The sequence below is a fragment of the Apodemus sylvaticus genome, chromosome 21 (genome assembly GCF_947179515.1).
Source record: "Apodemus sylvaticus chromosome 21, mApoSyl1.1, whole genome shotgun sequence".
NCBI lineage: Eukaryota > Metazoa > Chordata > Mammalia > Rodentia > Muridae > Apodemus > Apodemus sylvaticus.
Genome location: NC_067492.1, coordinates 4,649,144 through 4,666,916, shown reverse-complemented (window position 1 = coordinate 4,666,916; position 17,773 = coordinate 4,649,144). Strand labels below are relative to the sequence as shown.

Sequence of the window (17,773 nt, the reverse complement as noted above, 5' to 3'; positions counted from 1 at the left end):
ACACCTCACACACTGCTGCACAACACCTCACACACTGCTGCAGAACACCTCACACACTGCTACAGAACACCTCACACACTGCTGCACAACACCTCACACACTGCTACAGAACACCTCACACACTGCTGCACAACACCTCACACACTGCTGCACAACACCTCACACACTGCTGCACAACACCTCACACACTGCTGCACAACACCTCACACACTGCTACAGAACACCTCACACACTGCTGCAGAACACCTCACACACTGCTGCACAACACCTCACACACTGCTGCACAACACCTCACACACTGCTGCAGAACACCTCACACACTGCTGCACAACACCTCACACACTGCTGCAGAACACCTCACACACTGCTGCAGAACACCTCACACACTGCTGCACAACACCTCACACACTGCTGCACAACACCTCACACACTGCTGCACAACACCTCACACACTGCTGCAGAACACCTCACACACTGCTGCACAACACCTCACACACTGCTGCACAACACCTCACACACTGCTGCACAACACCTCACACACTGCTGCACAACACCTCACACACTGCTGCAGAACACCTCACACACTGCTGCACAACACCTCACGCACTGCTGCACAACACCTCACTCACTGCTGCACAACACTTCACACACTGCTGCACAACACCTCACACATTGCTGCACAACACCTCACACACTGCTGCACAACACCTCACACACTGCTGCACAACACCTCACACACTGCTGCACAACACCTCACGCACTGCTGCAGCCTTCGCACCACCTAGTAATCTAACACATCACAGGATGTTCATGTGCTTTGATTTCTCTTGGAAAAGTAAACTTACTGATTTTCAAACTCCTGCCCTAGTTCATAACAAGTGTCAACCTCGAGAACGGCACTGGGTGAACACACTCTTCCCATTCTAGGGGAAAAGTGCCTGGATCATAATCACAGAAAATGTCAAATCCATAGAATTAAAATTGTATCCCTTTGGTCTCTGAAGTCACCTCAGTGAACATCTAGTAAGTCATCATGTAATTTCATCATGTAATTTGAAATTTTGAAGGAAAAAAAATGAGTATACTTCAGACATTAAATTCTTCTAGAATGGAAATGATTGCTACCAACCAATTTCCTTTTTACATATTAAGATTTTTCTAAAGGATGGAAACAGTCTGTATACCAACTTACTATAAATGAGAAATAGTTTTTAAAAATGAAATGCTTACGTTCATCAATGTAATCACTTTATATGGTTGCTTCCAACCTACTTTCAATGTATATTCCTGACAACTTTATAGAGCTGGAGGATAAATAAATACCTACCCCTAAATCCCAGACAAGCCCAGGCTAGTCCTCTAAGCTAGTGCAAGAGGAACCTTCACACTCTGTCCCATCGCACGAGCATGTTCTCCACGTGAGGGTGGAATTTCCCTAGTTCTCTAACAGCCTCTCCCCTGCAGTCAAAATGGAGCCTTCACAGGCTAGAAGCCCAGAGAGCCTACCCTGGCACCCTGCAGAGTTCAGCTCTCAAGGGCCCCTGGCTCATGCGTCCCCACTGATGACCATGTCACTGCCTTTCTGGTCAGAGTGAAGCTGCTTTTTAGAGTTGAATGCTCTAATGATGGGGCAATACTCAGAACCAGGAGGTAAGGGTCTAGCCAGAGCTTCTGGAACCGGCTGACTTTCCCATGATGGGAACTCACTGCCACACAGCCTGGCAAGTGGTGAGGGTGTCAATCACCCAGCACCCCTGAGTGCTAGGCACAACACCCTCTGAGAGCTGTGCACACTGACAGGGCTCCTATATGGTGACACAGACCAGAGGTCCTGACACGGGGTTCCCTCACATCCCAAAGCAGAGGCCAGTGGGTATAGCAATGCCTTTAAAACCTAAAGTGGACATCTTTTCTGAGAGATTCTCCTGTCTCAGCCCACTGTCACTCACCTGTAGGCCTGTCCCAGACTTTTATATGCATCGATAAAGTCAACTTTCTGTTTCAGAGCTTCTTTGAAGGCCTCAATGGCTTCCTGTGGAAGGTGTGCAGAAAATGAGCTCATTTGCATGACTCCACCTGCATCACTAAAGGGTTACACACATGCTACATCTGTCTCTGCAAGAATTATCTTAGATAAGACCGAGGAGGCAGGCAGTGAACTGTGGGGGCTCTGACCCTAACAGTAAACAAATGTGTATCTGTAGGACAGCTCAGCTTCCCCTTTCGAATGTGACAGAGCTATTGTCTCGCCTAACTCAGCAGGATATGGAGGGCTAATGATTTTACTCCACGAGAACATCATTTCTTCAATCCATTACAAGAAAACTCAACAGCTTGGTGAGATTATTAAAAATGATAGCTTGCTGCACTTAAAACTGAGTCAACAAGATTAAACTGCACATAGAAAAAGCAAAACAAAGGCTCCTGGGTTGGCGGCGAGTCCTTGGATCTAACAGTGCAAGAAAACAACCCACACAAGGCTGTCGCCCTGGGCACAGCTGGCACAGAGCAGTGGTGACACGTGGCTGAGGCCCTGTGCTGTGGGCTCTGAGAAGAATCTAGGGCACACTGTGCCCACCCAACTCCTTATGTGAGAAGTGCCTCTGGAGGGTACCACTCTGTTCACAGCTAGATACTGCACCTACACATGTGGACCCACGGCACCTGGCTGCAGCTGCACACGTGGACCCACGGCATCTTACAGCAGCTGCAAACATGGGCCCACTGCACCTGACTGTAGCTACACACGTGGACTCAGTACAGCTGCACACATGGAACAACTGCACCTGACTGCACCCGCACACGTGGACCCACTACGCCTACACATGTGGACCCACTGCACTTGACTGCACCTGCACATGTGGACCCACTGCACCTGAACTTTTGCATGGCATCACTGTTACTGTAGTAAAAAGTATAAACACATCACACTTTCCCAAGCACAGGACAAATGGCGCTAAGCAGACACTGCAACTTGAAGAAAAAGACCTGACTTGAAACAACACAGCATCTGCCCCCTAGGTGTTGGTGAGAGAGAGGTACTGCTGCCGCATGCCTTGCACACGGTAGGCACTCAGTAAGTATTTGATGACTTGAAGGCTTTAAAAGGCCACCTGCCTCTGCATCCAGGCTCCATGCAGATGGAGGGGCGGCCTGGCCAGAGAGGCTGGTTTCAGACTCCTCTGAAGCCATGCTGGAGAAGAAGAGCGGAAGGGCTCTGACAATGCTCGAGCGGCCTAGCTGGAGTCTTTACACCTTTTATAATACTTCAAGTCAACAAGCACATATTGAGCGCCGCTGTGTGCTGGAGCCAGTGTGAGATACTGTGGGTGAGAACAAGATGAGCAAGTCCTGGTCTCCAGGTAGAAGAGGAAGCTGATTATGCAGTGGGTTATGTGCATCAATGTCATAAGTTAAAGCAGAGATACGAGTGAGGCTCTGGGACTAAGAAGTGAGAGCCACGTGGTCTAGAGACTGAGCAGCAGTGTGAGGAGACAGTACGGTGCACAGCTAGGAGCCAGGAATGCTGGGAAATCAGAACAACAGCACGCAAGGGTGTGAGTGGAGAGAGACAGAGAACCTAGCTGCTGCCTGCCCAGGCATCCCAGGGCCTTGCGGAAAGGATGGTAACTATGGCTGCGCATTAGTGGGGAGGGGGCTGAGTGGGGAGGCGGGGTCAGGCTGGCTCAGTGGGCATCTGGGCAAGAGATAATGAAGAGTCAGGGTGAGTGTCCCTGAGGAGAGAAAGACCGGTCAGATCCAGAGCCGGGATCTGGGGGCAGTGGGTGAGGAAGGCGAGGCTTCCAGGCTGGAGTCTGGGAGAGGCAAGCATCGTGACCGCCCGGGAAGGACAGGAGGGCAGCAGGGAGGGGGCTGGGGCATGTTAAGCCTGCGGTGTCTGTGGACATCCGGGGGAGATGCCCAGCAGGCACCTGCTGCCCGCTCCACTTACAGCATGCGTGGACGCCACAGCTCTTCAGGGTCTGATTCTCTTCAGCTCTTTCAGGTTCCTGCCTAAGCTCTGCTCAGCTCTCTACCTCACTCTGCCAAAGAGGGACACAGCACAATCAAGATCTTAAGCCATCGGGAACAAGGGACTAGCGTGCTCGCGCGGGGCAACCTCTGAGGACGCAAACTGCTCCAGAACCATTGGCTCGGCCAGTGCCAGCATCCCTACTCCACCATCGCCATCCTCATGGTCACTGGGCACCCATCATTTGGCTGCTCCCAACAGCTCAAGGTGAAGAGCTTCAAATGTATTGAAGATGTGGACTAAATGATGGGAAGTTCTTGCTGTCAGACACCAAGGGCTAGATACCCCAGTGTACAGCTGTGTGACGCGCCTAGCCAGGTGTGGTGGTGCTTGTGGGAAGTCAGCATACGGGAAGCTGAGGCAGGTGAGTCACGCACTGAAGACTGGCTCAAGCTGAAGTCAAGCCTTCTCTTTGACAAACTACATAAATAAAAGGTTATAAGATGTTTAATATCTTTCCATGAAGGCTTCTTGTAAAATGAAGCCACCTGCTTAGTTCATTGCTTAGGACTGCACCTGCGTAGACAGATAAACCACCACAGAGCTCCCTCCACTTGGCCCGCTGGCCCACGCGTGCTGCTCAGCACGGCAGGAGGGATCTGGGAAGACCCACTTACTGAGGGACTTCGAATGCTCAGTCAAAGCAGGGCCCAGGCTCTCGCCGTGGAGATCTGGATAAAGCAAACCAAATCTCACTTGTTGAGCCTGTTTCAGAAGACTGCCCCTGTGCCTATGCCCAGCTCCAGCTCACAAACAAGCGAGCGCACTGGCTGGTGGATGCTGTGCTTTAAGAAGTACTCATACTAGGGACTGGATGGTCTTTTCCATGGGCCCCGGGGCTGCCTCTGTGCAGCATGGTGGCCCAAACCTTTACACTTTCAGAGGCTATGAGAAAAGATACAGAATGGAGGGGAGCCGCCCAGTGAGCGGGTGCAGCCCAGTGAGCGGGCGCCGCCCAGTGAGCAGGCGCAGCCCAGTGAGTGGGCGCAGCCCAGTGAGCGGGCGCAGCCCAGTGAGCGGGTGCAGCCCAGTGGGAGCCCTGTACCCTCACGGGCAGCCCCATGCCTACAGGGAAGGCTTTCTCTCGGACATCTGGGCACTTGCACATAGGATGTGAAGAATATATAGAGAACTGGCAAATTCTTTGTCTTTTGATTTTTCCGCTTTGACGGGAGTTCTTAAAACATAATTTTTTTCCTGATAAAATAATTATAACACTTTTCTCATGAGATGCCACCAAACTCTGGGGGTGGAGTGGGGGAGTACTTTGGAAGGAGATAGAAGGTTGTACCTCCTTTATGAATATGCAAGAGGCTGAGAGAGCTCGGCTCCGTGTCTAGCAGGTGGTTAGGGCTCAGAGCAAGGCTCTTACAAGCTTCTCTGGATGGCCTGAGATAGCTCACACAGGTGGGTGTTACGGGTGCTGTCGCTACATCATGCTGTGTTGGAACTGGTGACAAACCCTGAGCGTTTCGGAGCTGTGCATGGCCAGACACACAGATGAGCAGCTGGTGGACAGAACACGTGTGCACAGGACGGTGCGCACGGCAGAGCTGTCTGGGTGCTGAGGTGCTCATTCCTCTTGTTAAGACAACCCCCATCCTGGGCCCTAACAGTAGTCAGTCTTCCGCCCCGCCTCAAGGTCGCCATCTCTGCACACAGCTTTATCCCACAGTGTGATCTCCAACTAGGAACTGGCTATGCATAACTCTCAGGCCAGCCAACCTTTCACCCTGTGCAGGGCTTAGGTACCAGCAGTACCCGTGGCCTTGCTGGCCCTGTGGCTCAGGCAGGGGAGGTAGCAACTCCGTGATCCCTGGCTCCTGGCACAACCTGTGGCACAGCAGGGTCCCCACAGAGACACAAGGGTATGGAATGGAGTGCCAGGAAGCAGCACACACACACACACACACACACACACACAGTGCAAAGAAACCAGCGACACTGTTGTGAGATGCATTGGATCGATCCCTCTAAGTCCCCCCCCCCCACACACACAGCGAAGCGGGACAGCAGCGCAGGCGCAGGCAGCGCAGCTTCACCTTCAGAAGTCCTCTGTGAAAGAAAGTTAGGCCTTTGTACAGCATGGCTGTGGGCTGGTTTCTGTTCAGCTCCAAGGACTGCTGAAAGTCCTCGTGGGCTGTCGCGTAGTCCTACGGAAAGGAGGAGGAGAGATAAGATTGTGCTTGTTAGAATCTGGAATGCTCTCTGCTGTGGATGGACAGAGGGAAAAACCTCAGTGGTTTTTCCCTGTGCCCTTCTTGGCCTTGAAGGAAATGCACAGCGAGGGTCCAGCCAAACTAGCACTTCTCGCCCTGCTCACAGCTAACTGGTGCTCACAGAGGCGGAATGTTAGGCCTCATCTCAACCTTTCCCAGACCAACCAGACCATCTTTCCACACTGGACACCTCTGAAACAGGCTGTGGTGCGGCCTCACTGTGCAGGAAGCTGAAGCTCTGGTCTATACGTGCACTGTTAAAGTACCGCGAGCTCACAGACACTGGGGGTCTAGGAGCCACTGACACAGAAACTGAGGTTGCTGGATTTGGGCCACCTAAAAAGAAGGGTCTGGAGGCCTGAGAGGTTCAGACTGCAGCTCTCAGACTAAGAACCAGACGAATGCAGGCTGTACCTCCAAGCAGAAGCTACAGACCAGACTGTAACCTCCCCAGCCAGTCTAGAAACTGATGCTGCTGACAGCCCAATGGCGGAGGCACAGCCGGTTCTTAATCTCTGTCGCATTTAATTCCTGCCAAGACCGTGCGCGCATGGCTGCCTTGTAGCGCTGACATTAAACTGAACCCAGTCTAGCAAGGAGCAGCCGCTGAGATGATGACTAGAGAAGTGAGGTGTGGACTAATGTTTATGGGGCAATCACCTCAGATATGAAGTACAAGGTCCCCCGGTGTCGGTACAGCCGTGCTGAGGGCTGAAGCTGAATAGCTTTAGTGAGATCACTTACGGCTTCATTAATTCGTCCCAGAGGAGACAGAATCTAGAAATCCAAAACATGCAATCAGGAAGAGTTCCCAGGACCGGCCCTGCACTGTCAGAGCTTTTATTTCCTCACCCCACCGAGCCGCACGGCACGCACAAAGCTTGCTGTAGCAGGCTGCGAGCCAGGGCTTCATGCACGCAAGCACAGGGGATGCTCAGAAGGGCCACTGTCTCTGTTTAGCGGGGGAGGAGGGGATGTGGATCAAGCAGCGGCCTTGCTGCTGACTCCACCCTAGGCATACCAGATAAGAATAGAGATAAGAACCCTTGGCTTGTGCTACATCCACCTTTTAAGTAAAACACTGGCACATGCACATTCACCCGCTGGCCAGACAGACTAGTCCTTGGCAGTTATAGTCCTTCACCATCTCTAGCTCTTCTCCCTGTGGGAATGAGAGCTGAAGGACACTTCCTAGGATCCCAGTCGCCTTGTCAACCCCAAGTTCATCAACTACGCTCAGCATCATCACAGGGAAATTGTCTGCCTGTTTGAGAAGGCCCCTAGAGCCATCACGGAATCACTGTGGGCCAGGCAGCACGATGATATCGATGTGGGGAGCCCAGCACCCAGAAGGAGAGAGGAGAAAACCCCAGTGGGCCCCTGACGCCGAGCTTCCATCCTTCCAATGGATCCCTGTCCAGCACGCTCTAGGGAAGGGCATGCTTGCCCTGTGTCACTAACTGGCCACCTGCTCTGCAAGAGCTCACTACAGGCTCAGGAGGGCCCACCCCAAACATTAGCAGTTACATCCAAAGCAGAAAGAGACTGACACATGGCCCTGATCTCAGCCCAGGAAGGGGTGGAGCTACCACTTGGAATGAAGAGCAGCCTTCTCTGCTTATTGACTATCACATCTTGGCACAACTGGTAACCCATTAACGCAGTAATGGGTTAATATACTTTCATAAAACACAGATTATTTGTATTATTTGCATTTGTATTTGCAAGAGCAAAATGTCTTTCAAATTAACTCTACGACCGACAAAGGCAGGCTACAATTCAGCGCTGAGGATCACACTGCAGTGATTGCTGTAACTGTCATAAATATTGCTACGTATCATTTAGATAATAGCAAACTACTGTTCTAATCGCTGATCTCATTTTAGATAAGCAATTAGCTTTTTCTTAAATGTGCAAATATTTAAAACCTGTAAGTCTTAGCTGAGTTCCTAGTTGATCAGAATCATTCCAGGCATCCCTAGAGTCCTGAGAGAAACACCAGCAGGCCCACCCAGAGCTGGTGGCACGCAGTGGCCAGCCCAGCCACTATTCAAGAGCTTCTTGCTGTGGGGACAGTACTACAGCCCCCTAGTCCAAGGGAAAGACCCAAGATGGACAGGCGAGGAACTAAATCACTGAGAAAAATAAGGTTAAAACCAAGTCCCTAACACAGCATAAAATTCTTAGAGACCGAGATCTCAAATGCTACAACCTAAGCCTCCAGAAGTAGTCTTGGAGCAACTGAACACTATTTTCCTGTACTTGCTATATTTCCTGGGGGGACGGGGAGAAGTCAACCCCTATCAAACAATCGACTGCATTCAGACCGACCACACGAGTACTTGTAACCCAACAGCCCAGCACTACTGTAAGAACATGGATTTAAAACCACGAAGGGAGTCCTGGCACTCTGCAGCTCCTGCTGTTCCCAAGCCTCAGCCTCACGAGCCTGGCACACTGGCCCAGCTTCTGTGCAGGCCGCCTTACCGGTACGCAGCTACTGGTGTCAGCAGATGCTACAAGCGCTCCCCCAGGCCTGTCTGCACCTTGAGATCTGCAGCAAATCTACCTGCTCTGGGTGTCTGAGGAAGCAGGCACTGCCTAGGCCTGCACACGAGCATGCTCTGTTCATTCACTCTCTCCCTTCCAGACCAGTGGGGCCAGTGCCTCCAAGAGCTGTGTGGCTCAGGTTCTCTGACGGACTAGCCGCTGTTGTGTACGGCATCTCTTTAGTGAGTGTCCACGGAAGAAGCAGACAACACGGGCACGCTTTCACACTGAGCGCCATTCCCGCTCGTTACTCTGGGAGCATCACTCACTCCACGGCTGTCTGGCAATTGCCACCATGCTCACGGGCCTTGGGAACACAGTTCAGCATAAAAGAGCATTCAAACTTATAATGGTGATAACATAACATCAGCTTCTGAATTTTAGCTAACTCAATAAGAGAGGGAAGAAGAAAAACCACACTCACTTCGGCTCGCTGCTCAAATACCTCTGGACGGTCAGGCTCCAAGGCAATGACTCGGCTCAGTTCAAACAAAGCAAGCTCAGCATTCTTAATGTCCTTGAAAAGGTATTAGCTTAGTATGAGACATACTGCTGCTCGGACAGGGACACCATCTTCTGAGACGCCGGCGGTGTGGTCACCAGAGAACCGCTGCTTGGAGATGAACACGCCCTGGGGCCTGCGCCAGTGCTCTGCCAGGTCTGCTCAGGGATTGCTCCCAAGTCTCCCCACCCCACAGGGAGGCAAGCCGAGCCTGGATGCTTTACCACAAGCTCCTAGAGGGCAGGGAGTAGCTAAATGTAACCTAGATCATATCCAGGGGGGCACATGGATGCCAACCTGGGAAACGGCACCCACCACTTTTCTGTCAGAAAGGGACAGAAAAATGCCAAGTGTTGATCAAAACCATGAACCCAGAACCTATGTGACCAGCCTAGCTAAGTTCTCTTCAGCATGCATGGGCTGATTTTATACTTAAAAATATACAGTTAAATCTCCACTAAAGACAAAAACAAGTCACATGCTGAGCTGCAAAATTTAGACAGATAGGGACAGTAAGTACCAAGTTATCTAAGGCGATCTATGACCAAAATGGTCTTGTGCCCTCAACACCATGGTTATCAAGGCTGAGTTCATCTGGCTCCCCTGTGTCTCAGAAGGGTACGATTATAACTATCATATCTAGCGCCAGCTTAGCAGAATTTTTATACTTTAATAAATTTTCATTAAAATATTTAATACAATGTTAAAGACTGGTGTTTTCAATGTAAATGTTACAGATATGATAGCTCTCCCTGAGTACTATCTCATACGACTGTCTTCAGTCGAGGATCACAGAACGGCTTGTGTACAGCACTCTACACATGCTGAGCTGAAGGGCACCACTGACTCACTGAACGATCTTGGGCAAGTGCTCTTACGTACTAATGAACAGGGCTCACGGTCGCCTCCACCGCCTTTCTAGGGGAATAAAAGGACAGACTTAACATGGCTACAGAGATTTTTCCCTATCTGCAAAATGCCTAAAATAAAGCAAATAAAAATAAATGTCACAGCTGGGCTGGGGGCCAGCCTTGGATCCCAGCAGCTTGGGAAGCAGAGGCAGGCAGAGCTCTGTGAGTTCGAGGCCAGCCTGGTCTACAGAGCGAGTTCCGGGACATCCATGGATACACAAAAAACCCCATCTTGACAAAAACCAAAATAAGTAAATAATAATAAATGTCACATAGTTTTAAAAAAATGTCCTTTCATCCCACCTGCTACACTGTTAAAGACCCCAGGCTGTCCCACTGTGACAACATATCCTGGTCTCAGCATGGTTGGGGAATGTCCTGGGAGCACAGATCTCTGGCTTTTCCTGTGGCCAGCTTGTCACTGACATAGAAGACACAGGGGAGCCTGGTCCCCCACCTTCTAGCCATGGCCCCTGGGTGATCAAGCACCCTTCCTTCTCACTGTGTCCTGGCAGAGCTCACGGAATGAGAAGCAGGTCAGACAAAGGCTTGGGTGCGTCAAGCCATGTGGGCGCGGTGGCAAACGTGACTAGTACATACTCACATGTAGTCCCTTCTTTCCATAGGCTATCCCTCGGCCATAAATTGCACTAACCAGATCAGGCTCCTCCTAGTCAGACCAAAACAGAAACACGTCAAAAACTAGAAACAAACAAAACAAGAGTCAGTTTCTGCTTAAAGCTAATTAATACTTCAAGAGACAGCTCTGTATCTTTACACTACTGTGACCCTAGGTGACGCTGCAGCCCCAGATCTGAAACCTGTCACCACAAAAGCTCGCTGAGGAAAACTTAACTGCACTGGGGGGAGAGATGGGAGGCACCTAGCACTGCCGAGCTATCTCACTGCACACACAGCCTCCTCAGCCTCTCTGTGACTGACAGGGCAGCAACCACATCTCGCAGAGGACCTAGGAGCTCAGGAATCAGGGAGGTGTGAGCAGGTGATATCCTCATGTCCAGCCATGCTGCCTTGTACAAACCCATGACTTAACCTGATGAGGCAGAGTCCCCTCAGCCACAGGGAGGGCAGCAATGCCCTCCAGAATGTGCTGGGGAGCCATGGGAATAAGATGTCTGACTCAGTAGCCCACTCTCACGGTCTTCCACAGAGGCTGTGCTGCCACACTAGAGGCAAGATCTCTCCTCTGGATGGGTGGAAGGAGTACCTGCCGAAGCTGAGCCTCTGCCTCAGTCACCTCCTCTCTGGATGCTTAGCTACAAGGTCCTGCTCCAACTTAAAGAGCTGCACAGAACCACCCTGGGCTGGGCCCGTCAGAGGGGAAAATGCTGCTCAGCTTGTGACCCGAGGCCTACGTCTGCCCACACCACCGACAGAGCACGTCCACACCCATGCTGGTAAACGCAGACAGACGAAGGGGAAGCTAGCTACCATGCACTCAATTCTTAGAGCTGCTTACACAGGAGGATGACCTAGGGTCTGGGGCCCAGACAGCAAGCTGACACACTACACAAAAAGTCACAGGAACTCAGCCCCAGTAACTGTCCTGCCTGCTTCTCCTGAGACCAGTAGAGAGACAACAAAGTCGGGCCTGTGGTCTGAGCAGTGGGGAGGACAGGCAGGAGAATAGTGAGTTTGAGGCTAGCCTGGGCTTTATGGTAAGGTCCTACCCCAAAATAATGGCAACCAGAAAGATCTGCAGAGAGAGGCAACAAGGACAGGCCAGACTCCGGTGAACTCCTATAGCAGAAACCTGCTTGGGTCCTTCCTGGTTCCCATGTGACTCTCAACCTGTTGTCTGTAACCACTGTGCACCTGCATCAAGATCTTCTGTGTATCTGCTAAGGAGGAAGAAGGCCAAGTGACAGGGTCACAGGGGAGTGCAGGTTGTGATGACATCTTAGAGCAATCAATGTCCCTAGCAGGTGACTACAGGCATTGTGTGTACAGGAGAAACTCCAGAATAGCAGAGACACTTCTGACAGACATGACCCCATATTCCTGAGAGCATGTGCTCCTTCTGGTTATTTAAAACAAACATCTGTGTAGTCATCCACAAACAGAAAATACATCATAAGCAGGACACACTAAAGGAAACCAAGAAGAACCACGCCTTTCCTGTGAGAAATGAACCCCACGCAAAAACAGGAAGGGAGAGCAGGTGCTGCCAAGTGCATACAGGTGTGGAAGGGAACTGCCGTGGGGCAGGAGTAGGAGAAAGGCCAGAGGAGCAGAAGGAAAACTGCCTGCCTGCTTCAGCAGACATTTCCGTCCCAAGGAAACATGAGGACAGAAGTTTGGACTGGAGAGGGTCTGGACACTGGTCACCTTGGTCTCACAGGCGCCCTGAGCCCTTGCACTTGGGCTCAAACCTAAGACAACATCTCAGTGGACAACAGACTGGGGCTCAGATTCGGTGTGGCTCAAATGTAGCAAACAACAATCAGCTCTTCTGCGATGAACAGTTCACTGCAGGTGACCACAAACTGAATCATAAACAGGTGCAGAACAGTTACCCTGAGGATGTGCCTGGCTTCACCTGATGCTGAAGCTGGCTCTCAGTGACACACCACACATGCTTGCGCGTGCACACATACACACACACACACACACACACACACCCCACCACCACCACCACCACCACCACCACCACCACGCCGCCCTCTGAAGAGACCTAGTCCATTTGGCTCTTTAAGCTTTGCTCACAGGTTTCTACAGCTGCCTCCCCATTCTCTGCATTCTTCTCTGCGCCCAGATGTCTGGGTGTCCCACTCACCTATGCTGTCACCCAACCCCACAATATTGTATTTCACACTGCCGCCAGGATCCACCAGGTATGTAACACAGAGCCCACCACGGTACGAAACTCACCCTCACTGCTCATCCTGTCCCTTCTCCCTTCCACACTCCCACTTCAAGCTCAGAAATTCAAAACTACTTCCCGGTCTTTTCCCAGCCACTAGCCTGGCCGAGAGTGACACAGCATGCTCCAGTCCTCCTGTCCCCAAAGAAGTCTTTCATCCCAAGACCTTTCCTGACTCTCCAGAACCTTGTAACGAAGCCTGATCTCCTTCCCAGCACTACAGTGTGCTGTGAGGGCATCGGGCGCTCAGTTAACTTGGAGCCTGTTCTTGCCCTTCCACCACTACAGTGTGCTGTGAGGGCATCGGGCGCTCAGCTAACTTGGAGCCTGTTCTTGCCCTTCCACCACTACAGTGTGCTGTGAGGGCATCGGGCACTCAGTTAACTTGGAGCCTGTTCTTGCCCTTCCACAACTACAGTGTGCTGTGAGGGCATCGGGCACTCAGTTAACTTGGAGCCTGTTCTTGCCCTTCCACCACTACAGTGTGCTGTGAGGGCATCGGGCGCTCAGTTAACTTGGAGCCTGATTTCCCTTCCACCACTACAGTGTGCTGTGAGGGCATCGGGCGCTCAGCTAACTTGGAGCCTGATTTCCCTTCCACCACTACAGTGTGCTGTGAGGGCATCGGGCGCTCAGCTAACTTGGCGCCTGATTTCCCTTCCACCACTACAGTGTGCTGTGAGGGCATCGGGCGCTCAGCTAACTTGGAGCCTGTTCTTGGTGAGTCAGGTTTCGTGCCAGGAGACCACGCATGGCCACCGTACCCATGCTGTGCATTAGGAAGAGCCAGCAAAGCCAACCCTGAAGGAGGAGTCTAGCCTTTCTGAAACAGCCAAGGGATTGCAGACATAGGAGCAAGAGGAGTGAGCAGGCAGAGGTGTGGACAGACTCCCTATGGAGGAGAGCTGCCTGTCCAGCTGAGGACAGTGGACGAGGTGGGGGTAGGGAAGAGCCCAGATCACCACAGCAGCCTCAGTTCAGGGCTTGGCTGTGGAGGATCAGGTAAGGAAGGGATCACATGGTTCCAGGGTGCAACTGGAATTAATAGCAAAACAAGCCAGAAAACAACCCCACGCGTCCCTGGCAAAGGAGAATCCTCGCGTGTGGCTAGAACAGAGCACATAGGCTGAGGGATCCAGACCTCGGCGCAGCAGAGCTAATAAGGGTGAGAGTAGGAAGCAGGTGTGTGGAGTGTGAACTCATTAAAATGGAAGGGCACGCGGAGCTGGGAGACTGGAGGGGCTCCATGTGACAAAGATGGGGTTCAGAAGAAAGATGTAGATTCTGAATAAGACAGCCTTTTAAATGGAAGTCAGGCATAGTGAGGCACTTGGAGGTGGAGGGAGATGGATCAGGAGTTCAAGGCCCATCTCAGTTACATAACAAATTCAAGGAGAGACTGGAATACTTGTGACCCTGTTGCAAAACGCTGAACTAACAACTAAACACCTAGAAAAGGAAATAAATAAGTAGAAAATGAACCCAGGATGATGGCTTCTGTTTGTATCCCCAGCATGTGGGAGGCTGAGACAGGAGGATTTCTCCAAGCTGGAGACTTGCTTCGTAGGGGGAAAAAAAGATAAGAAAAAATAAAATAAAATAAAATAAAATAAAATAAAATAAAATAAAATAAAGAAAATGAATAAAAGAGAAAGGGGAGGAAAATGGAAAGACGAGGCCAGCGGGTCTGGGAGTGCAGTGAGGAGCAGTGCAGTGAGGAGCAGTGCAGTGAGGAGCAGCGCAGTGAGGAGCAGCGCAGTGAGAGGGAGTGCAGTGAGGGGCAGTGCAGTGAGGGGGAGTGCAGTGAGGGGGAGTGCAGTGAGGGGGGAGTGCAGTGAGGGGGGAGTGCAGTGAGGGGGGAGTGAAGTGAGGGGGGAGTGAAGTGAGGGGGAGTGCAGTGAGGGGGAGTGCAGTGAGGGGGAGTGCAGTGAGGGGGGAGTGCAGTGAGGGGGGAGTGAAGTGAGGGGGAGTGCAGTGAGGGGGAGTGCAGTGAGGGGGAGTGCAGTGAGGGGGAGTGCAGTGAGGGGGAGTGAAGTGAGGGGGAGTGCAGTGAGGAGCAGCGCAGTGAGGAGCAGCGCAGTGAGGGGGAGTGCAGTGAGGGGCAGTGCCCGTCCCTGGCACCTTCCTCCTCTTCAGAACACTAGACGGCCTGAAGTCACAGGAGGACAACACTTCAGTGTTGGTATAGTGAGTGTCACATAACCTGTACATATTAGATTGTAAGTCTAACACATTTCAGCTGGGCATGGAGCTCCAGCCTGAAATCCTGGCACTGAGGCGGCTAAGGCAAGAGGTTTCCACGGCCAACCTGGATTACACAGTGAGAATGTGCCTGGGAAACCGAGCGAGCAGACAGAGGGGTGAAGGGGATCTGGCTTCAGAATTCCATCAGACTTTCCACTTGAATACCTGCACTCAGGGGAACCCAGTGTCTTCATACATATGCACAGAACCTAGTGCACAGCGAGTCTTACTACACGTCAGGTTTATTTAGCAATAAACACAGGGCATGTACTGGACAGCTAGAGAAACCTCAGAGGGGGTGAGAGACATCAGGCTGAGGTTTGCTCTGCTGAGACTTTTTAGCTAGTGTGGAGTGCGGGTGAGGGAGACTGGGGCCAGCTAAGGGTAAACTAAAGCAGACAGAGTTCTGCCCTGGATGCCTCACAAGAAATGGCTCCTGGGAGCTTCCACCTACCACAGCAGAAACATTTTTTAGCAATAAAATACTTTAAACCTTAAAAGAAAATGCTGCTTAAAAGCTTGTGAATGTTGTAGCATTTAAGTGCTAATTAAATAAGAAAAAAAAAGCAAAACAGGAGGCAGAGAAATTGAATATAGCACACATTCAGCTGGCCTCCGGGATGTTAGGTGTGCCTGCATGCGGCCCCCGTTCAGTTCCCTTCATTCCCCACTCCTTGGCTTAATTCTCTCCTAAACACTGCACCCATCCCTAGAAGCATCTGTACAGCACTGAGGGCTCCTCCGGTCCACGGAGCCTGCCTTTTAGAAAATACTTGTAGCAGCACAGAAGAACAGATGATAATTATACTGTTGAATTTGGAGTCTAGTGTGGCAACTCCCAATTTTAAGTACAGATTTTATTAAATTTAAAAAAACTTTAAATATTTATATTATCCATCTTTAGGTTTAAATGCTAATAAGACAAAGCTTTATTTATGTAAAGTAGTAGTAACTTTTCTTTAAAAACAAAGAAGTACAAAAGTTAGGTTAAATTAAAAAAAAACAAAAACAACAAAAACACATTATCTCTAAAAATGAGTTGAGATCAGAGCATCAAAGTTTGAAACTACTGAGCAAATATGACCAGCTTAGTCCTGGTTTTCAACAGGCTCTTCAGCACTTTTGTTTGTTTGTTTGGTTGGTTGGTTGGTTTTTTCAAGACAGGGCTTCTCTGTGTAGCCCAGGCTGTCCTGGAACTCACTCTGTAGACCAGGCTGGCCTCGAACTCAGAAATCCACCTGCCTCTGCCTCCCAAGTACTGGGATTAAAGGCGTGCGCCACCACCGCCCGGCTTTTTTGTTTTGTTTTCCAGCATTTTAAGTGAGCTCAGCGACAACCAAGACAGATGGAGTGACTTTCAGTTTTATGAATGAGGGACTGGAGAGCGGCCCTGAGTTAAGGTCTGTCTGTCTGTCTGTCTGTCTGTCTGTCTCCCCTCCCCTCTCTGGTTGTTCTTACAGAGGACCTAGCTTTGGTTCCTAGCATCTATATGAGGTGGGTTACAGCTATCTTCGACCCTCTTCTGGTCTCCTCTGCACCAGGCACACACTGCACTGGGTGCAGGCATGTGCAAGGACGTCCTCACATGAATACATATAATGAAATAATTCTTTAAAGCAGAGATGTTTCTTTTTTCTACCAGGAGGCTGGCTTCTAGTCCCGAAACTCACTGTGTTCAAAGTGCACAGAGTCAGCCCATGAGAGATGCAGCGTGGGTTAACTCTGCTTATAAAATGGTACAGACACCACGGGGTGTCTTCAGTTCTGCAGATGGAGGGTGAGACGCAAGCTGAGCTAAGAACTCTGGTCCACCACAATCAGATCAGATCCACAGAGGCCACATTACCACACGACACTGTCCTGGTACCTGCCCTGCTAGCCCTCCCAGGGCCTAAGGGGCATAGGAAGTAGGCAAAGGCTCAGCACCTAAGACCCCCACTGCAGGGCACAGCCTCACACGGAAGGGGTGCGGGAGGGGTGCTGGTACACTGATATTCGCTCAGCCTAGCTCAAAGTAAAACCAGCATTTCAGTCCACAGTGGGGGTCCACATAGAATTCCTGTCCTATGGATACAGAGAGGAGGACGGCCACAAGTTCAAGACCAGTGCAGGCTACCAAGGAAGACACTGCCTCAAATGAATGAGCATCCAGATAGATAAACCAGCAATTTGTAATGCAGACTGACATTCACAAAGCCTGCTTACTAAGGTTGGTTGGACATGGTGGCCCACACCTATAATCCCAGTACTCAGGAAGCTGGGGCAGAATGGAGAGTCTAATGCTACTCCAGGCCACATAGTGAGATGTCTTAAGAGAAATAAACAGATGAAAGAAAAGAAAAATGACTGGTAACTGTGTTTAATTAGAGTCACAAGACACAGAGGATACTTTTCCTTAACAAACAATGGGATAAAGATTCAAATGAGGAT

The 17,773-nt window shown here is 50.8% G+C and overlaps 1 protein-coding gene across 6 annotated transcripts in view; it reads right to left on the bottom strand.

The window, feature by feature from the left end:
- Positions 1-17,773, bottom strand: part of Ttc13 (tetratricopeptide repeat domain 13) — a 56,341-nt gene that overhangs the window by 20,295 nt on the left and 18,273 nt on the right. For 2 of the 6 annotated variants that reach the window (XM_052166240.1, XM_052166239.1), the window contains exons 5-9: positions 10,820-10,885; positions 9,227-9,319; positions 6,913-7,029; positions 6,076-6,186; positions 1,950-2,032 (exon numbers count right to left, since the gene is read on the bottom strand). In XM_052166240.1, coding sequence (XP_052022200.1) covers positions 1,950-2,032; positions 6,076-6,186; positions 6,913-7,029; positions 9,227-9,319; positions 10,820-10,885 — 470 coding nt within the window. The remainder of the gene's footprint in view (positions 1-1,949; positions 2,033-6,075; positions 6,187-6,912; positions 7,030-9,226; positions 9,320-10,819; positions 10,886-17,773) is intronic. The other 4 variants (XM_052166241.1, XM_052166243.1, XM_052166244.1 and 1 more) reach the window with 2 other exon arrangements.